A 14,048-nucleotide genomic window follows, 5' to 3' on the forward strand; every position below is an offset into this window, starting at 1 on the left:
CTCCCTTGTTGCATCCTCCTGAAATGGGATTTCAGTAAACGAAGCTATTTTAGACTCATTTCCAGTTCCAGATCGTAGGAAGTAATTAGTCAGCAGTGAAAACATCCACATTTATGTGCCGCAGCAGAATCTGTGGTCATGGCTTGAGAAGTGCAGCAGCAGGGGTTGACTGGCTGACTCCAGTGTGAAAGTACATGTGTTTCATGTGGATGATGAAGTTATGTAAGCAGCGGCGTGCTGCTTCGCTGCCGCAGCTTTGACTGTGAATGATCTTGGGAAGTATGATGTGGCCCCTGAACAATGACAGATCTAGTGGACGGATATAAAATTTAGCACAAACATTGAAATGAATCATTTCATGGTCTCATACGAGCGTGTTTGTTTGAGTGTGACATGTTTGCAGAGGGGTGGGGAGTCTGAGTGTCTGGGGAAAGAAAAAAAAAGAAAAAAAAAAAAGCTGGGGCTGGGTTGGGCTTTCTTTCTCGCGTCTCTCTCCAGCCTAGAAGTGGAGTGTCTTTCCCTCCCCCTCCCCCTCTCTTCGAGCTGCTGGCCCTCGGTCAGGTAACAAAACAGGATAGTATCACAGGACGGTGAAACCCAAAGTGGCCCCGCCTGCCTCCATATGTCTGTTCATGTGAATGTGTGTGTCTGCGAGGCTCTCACCCGTACCTGTCATATATCCTATACCTTATCTTCTTTGTTCTCAGTGTGTTTGCCTGTTTGCTGCACCCCTCCAAATATGTACACCCTTCCCTTGCGTCCACTCCCAACAACCTCTTGTCACAACACCCCAAACCCCCCCATATGTATGGTCTGTGTTTCTAGAGCCGTTGCTATGCCAACAGCCCACTTTCTGTGCCTTAGCTGTGGGAGAATCTGATCTGAACTCGAGTCCACTCTGCCTCCCACTGGTTACTGTAGACAACTGCAGGCTCTAAAGCATAAATTTCCACATCAGCCCCCAAGGGGTCAGAGAGAAAGAAGCAGTTGTAGTATGACCATCTGCCATAATTAATGCTGCTTTTTTAAAGATCTCAAATAATTTGAAACCAATCTTCACTTTAAATCCATGACGCTCTTCAGAAACTGTAGGATCTGGAGGCAGCCCCAGCCGCTTTTCTTTAAACAGCCTGGAGGCAGCGCTGGAGCAGAGGACCACCTCAGGTGCTGTAGAGCAGGGCTGGTAAAGGCCATTTCCCTGGCTGCACTCGCTCTTACCTGAGAATGCACTGAACCCCTGAATGAAGCATGAAGGAGAATGAATAATTGAAGACGTTTACTCCCCCATCGATAGTTGGGAGGTGGAGGAGGAGGGAGGTGCCTTGCTTTACATCAAGACGTAAGTCTCTCTCCGAGCTTTAGAGCTCCTTTGAGCTCATTCTCAGATCTTGGTTTAGTGTTTTTTACTCAGCCCTTTCCTCTCCTCTCAAACCCGTTGCCTGCAGTTTAGAGTCTGTGTAAGAAAATAAATAAATAACCAGGCTTCTGAAAATGCATTTACCTCCCTTGGCAACTAATGTAACTAACACCAATTGATAAATATTCCCTTCCCTTCTCTCAATGGTTAACATCCCTCCTTCCCCCCCGTCTCGCTCTGGTTCCTTTGCTGGTTGAAGTGATTGTTTGCTTGTCTTGTTTGCTTGCTTTTTCTGTCTGTCTATTTGTCAGTATATTTTCCCCTGGTTCTGTCCTTGTCTTCTGCAAAAATGTACACATTATTGCATTCAACATCAATTCTCATCCAAATTTGCAGTTTAGAGCACCCAAAAAAAATACTACGATCCATGAGACATACACATTCTCTCAGTGAAAAGCTTAATGCTGGCCAGACAGACAGACTTGCTATGGGCTCCTTGTTTCCTGCCTGTCCAAGGCATTGCCTTCACTCTCCGAGTGACAACTACTTGCATATATTATATATGCACATGTAGCCAATGCCCGTTCGTGCTTTGGCCCCTGTGTCCCCAATCCACACTTTTAGAGTGTTGCTAAATGGTTGGAAAATCGGGTTAGAGTTAAAGTGAACTTGTATCATTTGTAGTCATTACTTCTATTTATCAACGCCCTCTTTGTAACACTCTAAATGTGCACTTCCTATGTTCTTACTATTTGTCCCTTTTTGTGTTTTCGATGATATTTTTGTATGGTATATCTACATCTTATTTCTCTTTCGTTCAATATCCATCCTTCGTTTATTTTGAGCTCTCCACTTAGAGAACAAAGGTTCTTGCTCTCTCTCTCTTCTTCTTGGTGATCAATTGTATTTATTGTCTTTTTCTTTTCTTCTCTGTGGTCTTTTTCTCCCTCTAGCATGTATGCCCCTTTGTCTCCTGTTAGAGATATTGTGTGTGCATAGCTCTTTATTTTTTTTGTCTCTTATTCTTTGATACTTATCAGACTGACCAAACTAAGCCTCTCTTGTGTTTCCAGGCTTTCCTTCCTTCATTCCCTATCTTTTCTTGCAGCTCTGTTTTTTCTCTCTAATGTGCTGGTGTTTGTAACAATCTCACTCTGTTTTGGTTTTGGTTTTTTGTAACCTCACTGTTCATGCTATTAATACTTGCTATCTCTTCTAATACAGAAAAAAAAATAATTTCAGCTTGCTTTTCTCTTTCTTACATTACTTGTTAAACCTTCTATCTTTTCTAGAGTCTTTATGATTTCTGTCCAGTCTGTGTGTCTGCAGCATCCTCTCTGCATCTGCACATTTCTTTTCTCTGTCTTAGTGTCTCCGTTCCTGTTTTTCTTCTCTATTTACTGTTTGTTTCTTGCCTAACGGTGTTTCAGTGTTCAGCCTCTCCATGTGCCTTGAGCAGTCATCTATGGAGTGCTGTGTGTCCAATGTGTCATATTGCATTGGCCAGGACTTTTTGCATTTGCCTCTTTCTTGTTCTATCCTTTCTCTCATGTTTCTTTTGATCTCTCTCTCTTTTTTAAACATTTTGTTTCCTCTTTTGCTGTTTTCCTTTTCTTTACTCTTTGTGATTCTTCTTGTTTTCATGATGTATGAACATAGAGGTTTTTCTCCTACTTTAATGTTATGTTTTCAACAATCCTCATGTGAAGGAACTAAACTTAACATCTATTAACATTTGTACCTAAGTATCAGCTGTGCCATGGGAGATCTCTGCCCTCTCCTTTATGTTTTTCTAAATATTTTGTGTTGTTGATGCAAAGTTAATAACTGAGAGATTTAAAGACACACACACTTTAACATCTGTCCTGTTAAACGTCTGGTCCTCTATATGTTGCTATACATGTCTGTCTACTGTGTATATAGTAACGTCCTGTTGCTATACATGTCATTATACATGTATGTCATGTTAATGTCTCAGAGGGACTAACTAAGGGTTGACGAGCTCTGGGGGTAATGGGGATAACTGATGGGTTTCTATCAATTTCAAATTTAGTGGCTTTGTTTTGTCTTCTGTCTGAAAAGGTGCTTGTTTACTTAGTGGAGGTAACTTTCCTGTTAGAGATATGGATGTTTGCCACACTGGACATATGTATAGTCATCTCAGATTCCAAGTTTTCATCAAAGACAACTCACTGCATCAAATGTCCTCAGTTCTAGCGCCCGACGTTAATCTGTGGAATCTCTGGGAGACTTTATTTGGCTTTGCTCATGATAGCTAGAGAAAGTACAATCTGCTTTGAAGCGACTTCTATCCAAAGCAAACTTGGACTCAATTGGTCATTTCAGATAGGCGGTGTTCAAGCGCCAAACAGGTGGAGGTTGGACTCCCTGTGTGCTCAGACATTCTCTCTTTCTGGAGATGAGTTAGCTTCTCAGCTCATGTCCTCACTGTTGTTCCTCTGCGTCAAACTGTGCTTTTGCTTACAGGGGCAACAAGCCAGCTAACAGCCCCAAGGGCCAACCCCCTGATGCTGACGGTCACTCCTCCGTAACTGACCTGGCCAACTCCCTCACCGGAGACATGGTGATGGTAAGACCCTCTGTCCCACCACTCATCAATCCCACTGTCACTTATGCTGGTAAATCTCAGTTTATGCTATATTATGTCCAAAGGTATGTGGATGCCTCTGGCTTTGGGTCCTAATCTGGTTTGGGCCCTATAGTTACAGGTACTGGAGACTGATACAAGTTAGGTTAGCTTAGTGTCAATAAGGTTTCAGAGTTAGTGTTAGGATTATGGTTACAACAGTGGAGCTCTGTGGCACAGATAAGTCATTTATGTCACACTGACATTATTTGTCTGTTGGTTCAAATCATTGCTGGTTTTTGGGTTGTCATGGGATTTGTTGACAAAATGAATAACATATATTTCCCACCCATCTTAAAGGAACACTGCAGGAATTTATTGTTGATCTTCCATACATTTTAATTGAAAGTGAAAGGAAGGACTGGAGTTGGATCCTTGAGACATGGCAAATGTCGACCAAATTTCATGTTCCCAGTATAAAAGAACAGAAAGTACAGTGTGTTAAACTTGTAAACACAGATGACAACTCTAGGGTTATTTTTCTGAGAGTTTTGAAAAAATCCATCCAGAGGCACAGAGGACACTGTGCAGCTGTTTTTTTTTTTCAGGTTGAGTCTCCTCCTGATAAGTAAACTGACCTTGATATGACAGTTCCAGTTTGTCATAGAAGAGCTGGACTTGACTGGACTCGAGTCCTAAACTCAACCCTGTCCAGCACCTTTGGCTATGAATCAAAACGCCGACTGTGCGGCAGGCTTTATCAGCCAAAATCAGTGTCTGACCTCATTAATGCTTTTTGCAGCTGAATGGAAGCAAATCCTTTCAGCCAGAGTCCAAAATGTCATGGCAGGACCTCCCGGAGGAAGTGAGGGAATCACACTGACGCCTGTGGTTTGAGAGTGAAATGTTTAGTGATGACCAAGTGTATATGTTCAATATTCAGACGTCCACATAACTTTGTGCAATATGAGGTAATTCTATGTCAGCAGGTAGGGTTAATGCTGCCGAGTCACCCTCCGTGCACTGGTTGATTTACAGCTGCACATGGTAATAACGGAGTCATTATAGAAAAAAACACACACAGCCAGTTCCCACAGTGGCAATCAAGCGAGACAAGCCATCCAAGGTGACTCACACTGTTTGATAAATTAGACTTGGAATATTTCACACTTGCTCTGCCTGTCACTTCTGAAACCCATATTGACAAATTCTGAGCGAGTCCGTCTTTGTCACTTTGAAATTCTGTAATCAGCTATTTCAGGTAATGCTCCCAGTGAGTGTTTGCAGGCAGACCACTTCTCAGTCTATACATACTCAAAGTTTCATCGGGGGCTTTTGCGAGAAGTTGGTCTCATGAACTGCTTGTCTTATCTCTTTCAAAGTGCTCCACTGCTTCGTTCCAATGAATGCTATTGTTAGAGGGAGAAAGGGAGAAAAATGAAGGACAGAGACAGAAGGTGGAGCGACAGGGAGAAAAGAGACAGCCATAAACACAGCTGAGAGTGAGGAGAGGCAACCTTGAGCTGCGCGTCCCTGGCTGTTCGCTCCATGTCCCCTCACTCAGTGCTCTCTCTCTCTCCTCTGCACTTTCTCTTTGTCTCTTCCTCCCCTTTTCCCCCTCTCTGTCCGCTGCTTTCTATCAGATAGTGGCCTTTTAGTACCCAGCCGTGATAAAGCAGTCGTAGTGGCTGCGAGAGAGAGTGGGTGGTCTAAAGCTTCCCTATCTACAATCTGAGCACCTCCTGCCTCTTAAGAACATTAGTAAGGAAATTAAACTCTCTCACTTCTTAATGTCAGACAGATCTCTGCCTTTAAGCAGCTGCCTCAGTGTGGCAGGGTAGAAATGCGGCGCTACAATCTCGTGCCCTTAAAACTTCCCTCTGCCACGGTCTGAGTGCACGTGCTTGTGTAACAAAAAGCGTCTGCTCTTGGATTCAGCCTTTTTGAATGAGTGTTCGTATTTACGTGACTGTCTGCCTTTGTGGCCCCGCAGCTGTCTCCAGGTTCAGAGGACGATGACGGTGAAGGGCCCATCAGTGAGAAGCTCGGCCGGATCCAGTTCAGCATAGGCTACAGCTTCCAAAACACAACTCTCACCGTCAAAGTCCTCAGGGGCCAGGAGCTCCCGGCCAAGGACTTCTCTGGCACCTCCGACCCCTTCGTCAAGATCTACCTGTTGCCTGACAAGAAGCACAAGCTGGAAACCAAGGTCAAGAGAAAGAACCTCAACCCCCACTGGAACGAAACCTTCCTGTTTGAAGGTCTGTGTCATTTCCATGCAGCTACTCACCATAGAACTGTGGTTATTATTAGTGTATTACACACTTCCCATTACATTTAGTCACTTTACCAGTCAAAGTCTCTGAAAACGTGCTCTCGTATCCTCAGCATGTCACTATGACATGAAATATTCGTAACTAAATAGGCAACACTGAACATTTAAGCTAAAATAAAAGCTATAATTTAACAGTTAAACCCTGAAAAGGCTGCTGCATCAGGGCTGTGTGGGTGATGTTTCATTCGATTCCCACTTCAAAACAGAACAGTGCAAATGAAAGTAGAAGTGCCGACATCTCTCATGTGAACCGTGACTGTTCACAGTTTGGCAGATAATTTTGTGTTCATATGAGCTGAATGAAGAGAGCAGGTTTTCAGGGCCTTAAAACATTCTTGCAGAAAATGTTCTGTGCCGGTTTGAGAGCGAAGGTTTCTGCAGCTTCCTCAGATTGGCACAGCTCTTTGAGGCTATAGGCATTTTGCGAAGATTTCACTAATCACAGTATGAAGCTACAGTCAAGAGCTGCTTTAAGTATAAAGACTGGAAAGGTGAAAACAGCTCTCTTGGCTCTGTCTGAAGTTAAGAAAAATCCATCTATCCACACCTGAACCTCACTAATCGACACATTATGTGTCATTTGTGCAATCCATACAAAAACCTAAGTGTAACGATGTAGGACAAGACGAGTTGTTTCCCACCTGGTTGCATTCTTTTATGCAGCTAAGCTAAGTTTGTGTCCTTATATTTAACAGACAGATGTTAAGAGTGGCTTCTCAGCTACAGCCTCAGAAAATAAGCTCACTTACTCTACACAGCGTGTCCTATTAAGCATTCATAGCCATGGCAGTGTTCCTCAAGACTCAGACAGCATTGTGGGATTTATGTGAAAAGCGACAATGAATGTGTGAAATCAAAACAAACTTGTTTGGCATTTAAAAAAATATTAAAAAGCTATAATTTAACAGTTAAACCCTGAAATATATATATACAGTATATATATATGTGTGTATATATATTCCTTAGCTGTGTTAACTACAGATGTTTAGGAGCAGGCATTCGGGGAGCAATGAGGTTTATCACACCAGTATGATCAGAATTTGTGTCATTAAGACAATTGTGCTCGGATGACAGCACAGTGTTAAATTAACCAAAATAATGTCCAAAAGGCTCAAACCCTCCAAAATTAGAACAATGGCCAATGCTCTTGAAAAATGAATGTGATGGCTCTTCGTGACCAGAGTATAATGATCCATCTCAGTCATCTGAGAGAGTGTTGGCTGTTCCTGCAGTTTTTGAAATGCACTTTGGCCTTTGCCAAATTCAGCCCTGTTAGCACGGTGCAGATTACACCGCTCCCTCTGTGCTGTCAGGAAGGTTTTTTTTCCTCTCTGTAACTTAGCTCACTCCTCACTGTTATCTGTTTCTGCCCCTGGTTTAGGGTTTCCCTATGAGAAGGTGAGAGAGCGCACGCTCTACCTTCAGGTGTTGGACTACGACCGCTTCAGCAGGAATGACCCCATTGGAGAAGTGTCAATTCCCCTGAACAAGGTGGAACTGGGCCAGATAAAGACCTTCTGGAAGGAGCTCAAGCCCTGCAGTGATGGCAGCGTAAGACAGAGGGGTTGGCCATTAGGCCGTCAGTTCAAATCAGGGCAAATGCAGTTTTCATTCTAATGTTGTGATTATCATTTTATTTAAAAGAGTCTGATGCTATTCATTGTCTACTCTCAGCATGTGAGCTTGATTTATATAACTTTAGGGTGAGGAACACACTCAGATCAGCCATCCTGGTCAGTGGACCAGGTGTTGTGTTTGGCACAAGGTGTTAGAGCAGAGAGGGCAGCGCAGTGACGTAAAATCATACAATGAGGAGTTTGATATTCCCTGATGAAATCTGATATCAGACTGAATGAATCATGCTCCATTTTCTGTGTGTGTGTGTGTGTGTGTGTGTGTGTGTGTTCCTCAGGGGAGACGGGGAGACCTGCTGGTGTCTCTCTGCTATAATCCCAGTGCCAACACCATCACTGTGAACATCATCAAAGCGCGCAATCTCAAAGCCATGGATATCGGGGGCACCTCAGGTAGAGATTCCATCCTTGTTTGTTTAGTCTTTTCTCTTTCCAGCCCTTGTCCACCGCTCTGAAGCTCTTCTTGTGACATTGGAAGCTCTGTGGCTTCACACACAGCTTTGGCTCCGTGTTCAAACATTTACTGACCTGTCCCGTGCAGACGACACTTGCCGTCTGGCTCCTGAGCCGGGTCGCACCACATAGCTGCAGCAGCAAGGTGACATTACGTCAAGTGTCTCTTCGCTTGCCCTCTCTCTCTCTCTCTGTCTCTGTCTCTTTCTGTATATCTATGAGGATCTTCAGCCTCCCAGCCAAAATCTGTGTCAGCCCAGTTTGGTGCAAGTATCAGGTCTCACTGTGAAATGCTTTCTGTGGCATATTTTTGGAAAAATTACCCCTTCCTGCCACAACAGGAGTATGATAATGCTCCAGAATTGGTAGTACAAATCCCAGGCCCTATTTCCATAAATACTTCCTCATTTGTATGTTTCCTGGCTCAGGGGATGAGTTGACCTTGAGCTCAAACTATCTGCTTCCTGCTGCCTCCTGACTTTAACAATTAAGAGGGTAATTGCAAGCCTGACCCTAAACCCACCCCATCCATGTGCACCTTCATCCTCTGCCTCATGTAAACTACTGCACTCTCCGTCCGTGTTGCAGATCCATATGTGAAGGTGTGGCTGATGCACAAGGACAAGCGCGTAGAGAAGAAGAAAACAGTGACGATGAAGCGCTGTCTGAACCCCGTCTTCAATGAGTCCTTCCCTTTCGAAGTGCCCGCCCATGTGCTGAGGGAGACCACCATCATCATCACCGTCATGGACAAGGACAGGCTCAGCCGCAATGATGTTATCGGCAAGGTAACACTTGTCGCCCCCTATTTTATTTTTATTTTACCTTTATTTAACCAGGAAATTTACTCATTAAGGTTAAAAATCTCTTAAAAGAGTGTCTTGCAGCAGCAGAATGAACAGGGGAAAAAATGTCAGCCATTTACATACACTCTAAAAACATATGTAAAACACAGTGAAACACAATAAAAGTTAAAAAACAGATAAAACACAAAACTAAACGCTATCAATGATTTAGTACCAAAAAGTGTTATCTACAGTGTTCCCAAAAAACATGTTAGTCAAAGCATCTGCATCCTGATTTACCATTTGACAACAGATTTTAAAATGTCTTTAAAAGCCTGTAGAGCGATCAGTCCTTCATTCCCAGGTCCTTTTGCAAGTCATTCCACAGCAAATTTAAAAAATGTTTTTTTCCAGCTCCATTCTGACCTTGGGAAAAGAAAACGTTAGGAAGTCCTGTGATCGGAGATTATACTTTTTTGAGTATTTTCAAGATAAGTTTACTTGTAAATATAAGGGAAGCAGACCTAAGAAACGTTTATAAATTAAAACATACCAATGATACCAATGACCAAGATTAGAGCATTTCCATTTTGACACGACTGACTTAAACATACGTAAAATAAATGTTAAGTATTTATGCTGAGCTAAGTGTCTTCTGGCTCCTGCTACATACTGACAGTACAATCATGAGATGGTAACAATGATCTCATCTAGCTTGGCTGATGATTTTCAAGGCCTTGTCATTCAACTGTAAGTTTGTGCACTGCCTGACAACAGGCAGCAGAATCGGCTGACTGATGAAGTTATTCAAGCATTCACAGTGAACAGTGTGGGCGAGGTGTCCCTTGCATTCATGATGGCCATTAATTAAGTTTTAGCCGTAAATTTAATTTTTAAAATGGATCAGTCATGCTGACTCGGGGCATTAACAAAACTGACCGCCATGTCTTCTTGAACAGACACAGTAGATTAAATATGACTGTCTTCATCTTCATCCTTTCTCTTCCTCCTCTCTCTCAGATCTACCTATCATGGAAGAGTGGACCAGCGGAGGTGAAGCACTGGAAAGACATGCTAGCTCGGCCGCGTACTAACGTCGCCCAGTGGCACGCTCTCAAGGCCTAATCGCACCGCCCAGCTTCCTCCATGGCCCCTTCCCGTCTCCAAACCTCCCTCCCCTCCCCTTCCACTCCTCCTTCCCTCCCGTCCCCTCCTCCCACTCCCGTCCTTATGCACAAGACTGACTTGCTGCCAGGCTGCGAAACACGGGTACAATTAGCCATCTGCTCTCTTAAACCTTTAAACTCCTTTCTTTCAGAAATCTCCTCTCCTCTCCGACTCCTCTCTCTTCTTCTGTTCCCTCCTCTCATACAGCTGTGTCTTAATTTCTGTGTCTCACCACTTTGCCAATGGTTCCCCTGTTTCTGACTGTCTGTATGTCTGTCTGTCCTTATGCACTTTGCCTGTGGAGGTCTGATGTTCAGTTTCTTTGTCGACCCCTTGGTTCTGAACTGCACTGCAGCCCCTGATCTATTTAAGGTGCCAGTCCCGTGGGATCACAGAGAATCTTAAATAACGATCTAATCTCATATAATCCTATTGTATGACTACTCCAGGTACACAATGCTATACAGTATGTACTGTATGTACATATACATATTAATATATTAGGCGTATAGATTGGCAGAACTCCCCCTATACACATGGCTAGTATACAGTATGTTATCCATAGCCAGTCTGCTGTTTCCCATCTCTCCTCTCTCTTCATTTGCCACCTCGTCCTTGTCATCTATCTCAAGTGTACAATATCCTGTCCCCCAATTCAGTCCTCCCTACTTTAACTCAAAAGGTATTTAATGTTCAGCTGAAGTTGTCGAAAGCAATCAATACTCCGTTTGTGATGAAACCAGCTGAACTCAAGATGGAATTGTTGATACTGCTGTTTCTCTCTCTCTCCCTCTTCTTTTTTCTTCTCTGTACTCTTCTTTTTCTCCTTATTGTTCCCCCTTTCTCTTCCTCTGGCACAATATTAGTGAAGCCCTCTGTTCTGGACCCCCTTCCCCCTCCTTGTCGTCTGTGTGCTGTGGGTGCTGTGCTGTAGCTCCAACAAAAATAGAGATTTAAAAAAAGTAAATAAAGAAACTGAACTTTCCGACATTGGGAAAGCGGGATCACAATAAACTTAAGAAATGGATCGCTCCTGATTTTTCCAAGACAAAAAAGCCCTGACATGGAGAGAGAAAAAAGAAGATGTAAAAAAAAATCCCCAAGATACGACGATGTCATCTTTCACAGCATCACCAACTGAGGAAACCAATTTAAAATCTTCTTCCAATGTTAAGATAAAAACAGAAGTAAAAAGCAAAGTTTGTGCTGTTGGCGCACATAAGCGTAAACTTCTGTCTGTTTATCGATGCTATGAATTCTTTGTGCTGCCCTGTGCTCTGGTTTTGTGCTGACGGGGCTCGATCCCCGTCAGGTTTGACGTGTATGGTATGTTATGTTACTTTGAGCCTGCTTGTATGTGTGTGTGCGCTTGTGTGCGTGCATGTGTGTGTGTGTGTGTTCACAGGAGCAACACCAATTCAGACTCGGCAGAAATCTTCTTCTCTTTTCTCTTTCTCATCTTGCGCTCTTCTTGCTCTTCTTACTGCCATTGTTTCCCCATCCTCCTTTACTGCCCTGCCTTCTGAACGAGGGCACGGGGAAGTTCTATCTGCACTTTTTGAAAATGTAATAACAATAATAATGATGACGATAGTTTTAATGATGAATATAGTACCGGTGAAAAATTAAGGGAGGAGTATCTGAAAGGGTGAGCAGCAGTTGGGGAGAGGCGACGCCCGCTCTGTGGTCTCAGGGTTTGGAGATGAAGTGGAGGACACAGAGGATGGATGTAGGGCTCTCATCCTCCTCTATTTGTTCCTCCTGTTTTCCTCAATGTGTGTATGTATGTGTGTGTCTGTAGGTGTGTGCTGTCGGCTACCAGACTCCTGGTGGCAGGCTGAAATGTCAGACCAGGATGGAGACGTCAAGCTCGTCTGCTTGTCACATGGAGGTCGGCCAACACCACAGTGTTATTACACCATGTGTTGATCAGCAGCAGGTACGGTCAGAGCTCTAACCCAGAGTCTGCCTGCTTCTGTCTGAGTCCGTGATGCTGAACAATAGGTGCATATCTGGAAACGGTAAAGCGGATGTGCAATTTTTAAAACATTTTTTTTTTTTGCTTTATCATGAGAAGTGAAACATAACAACGAGGCCTTTTCTGAGCTCTTGTTCTTCCTGGAACCTATGAATGACTTTGCATCGCAGACGGCGGGTGTGATATTAGATGATGCTCTGATCTGCCACTGTGAGATTCTGGAGAAGCAGATTAGACATTATCTCTTCCCTGAGTGCTTGAGAGCACCACAGAGTGTACTGGTAGCTGCCCGGCTTGTCAGGCACATTCAGCTCAGCTCGACATTTCTGTAACGTAAATAAAACAGTCAGAAAGCGGCCACGTGAAGACTGTCAGCCATTAGGAGCCAATCACACTGGCATCTGCTCTTTCGTAGTGTACCCTATACTGTAACTGTCTATCTGAGTTTTTGTATTTTCTTAGAGACCTGTGAAGCATAATCCTGTCAGGAAGTCAGTCTTTTTACTGCCGCGGCTTAGTTTTATTTTCTAAATGAGGACTCACCCTTCAAACATCTCTCAGGTAAGACTGAGCAAGCAAATCTGAAAAGTTTGTTTTTGGGTCGAGACAGCACTGCTTCTGTTAATGAGGTGTTTGTTGTTCCTTCTTACTCTGCATCCATCAAAATCCATGTTTGCTTGGCCCTGCGGTGGATTATATTTTATCCTGTCTGGCAATAATTTGATGCGATCCTGTGTTTTGGAGCTTGTTTTTGATTTATGCTAAACATCACGGGACAAACTGAAGGATGGTGTAATTGTTGTCCATTCGGCACCAGGTTAGTAATTGTGTCTCTAAAGCTGGTCTGGGCTCTACGCAGTGTGCTGTATGTGTGTTCTGGAAAGCGTGCTTCGTGTGAGCCTCGGTGCTGGCTGCTGCGATGCACTGATCCAGACCAGCACCCTTCAGAACAATTGGCCAGCCGTGGAACAGGGCCCACTGTTTTGACAGCCACTGCCTGCATTGTCACAGCACATTACACTCCCATTAGGTGGTCAGAAAGGAGCAATATCTGCTTCCTCGGACCTGGGGGACACACAATTTGCAGAAGTAATACTTGCTAAGAATAATAGAAAACATGGGGCACTGTCATTAGTAACCCAGAGAATGATAGGCAAGGATAAAGACTTGTCAATCAAAACTTGAAAAATGAATCAGTGGGCGATCGCTGTTGCTGAAGCTGTGAAAACCAAATGCGGTTGGAGTGTGCAGGTGTGCAGGTGATGAGTCAACACAATACCTCCGCCATTTGCTTTCACCAAGATTACATCTTGCTCAAGGAGTGATAAATTGCTATGCTACTGGGGTTTACAATGCTTCGTCATCAGTGCCCCTGTAAACTGGGGGATATGGCTTTATTTTTAGTAACATGAGGCACAGTGTGATGCCACTGATCCTCGAGGTAGACTGGAGGGTGCAAGGCTACTGCATTTGGCCTTTTAAAACTACAGACTCATCTTAAATGTTCCTATACGTAATTTGTTTAGCCCTTGTGTTTTGTTGACATTGGCTTTTCTTCCCTATTGTTTGAGGTCCAATGAACCCGAGTGCTGCATATCTAAACATAATAGTAATTGCTAAATCTACCTTTCTGTTTTCTCTCGAGCCTCATTAAACCCCACTACGCAGATAAGCAGTAACTCTTCCTTTGCCATACACTTGCACTTGCACATTTTACAACTTATATTACAAACCATTAGACACTGTTTTAAA

The 14,048-nt window shown here is 43.6% G+C and overlaps 1 protein-coding gene across 3 annotated transcripts in view; it reads left to right on the top strand.

Moving 5' to 3' along the window:
• Window positions 1-11,264, top strand: part of syt7a (synaptotagmin VIIa) — a 67,349-nt gene extending 56,085 nt beyond the window's left edge. For all 3 annotated transcript variants that reach the window (XM_085778966.1, XM_085778964.1, XM_085778965.1), the window contains 6 exons: window positions 3,845-3,947; window positions 5,938-6,205; window positions 7,661-7,830; window positions 8,192-8,306; window positions 8,955-9,154; window positions 10,172-11,264. In XM_085778966.1, coding sequence (XP_085635092.1) covers window positions 3,845-3,947; window positions 5,938-6,205; window positions 7,661-7,830; window positions 8,192-8,306; window positions 8,955-9,154; window positions 10,172-10,276 — 961 coding nt within the window. In that variant the 3' untranslated portion in view covers window positions 10,277-11,264. The remainder of the gene's footprint in view (window positions 1-3,844; window positions 3,948-5,937; window positions 6,206-7,660; window positions 7,831-8,191; window positions 8,307-8,954; window positions 9,155-10,171) is intronic.
• The last annotated feature ends 2,784 nt before the right edge of the window (window positions 11,265-14,048 follow it).

Source organism: Trachurus japonicus, chromosome 6 (assembly GCF_045865225.1).
Source record: "Trachurus japonicus isolate A0001 chromosome 6, Traja_1.0".
Taxonomy (NCBI): Eukaryota; Metazoa; Chordata; class Actinopteri; order Carangiformes; family Carangidae; genus Trachurus; species Trachurus japonicus.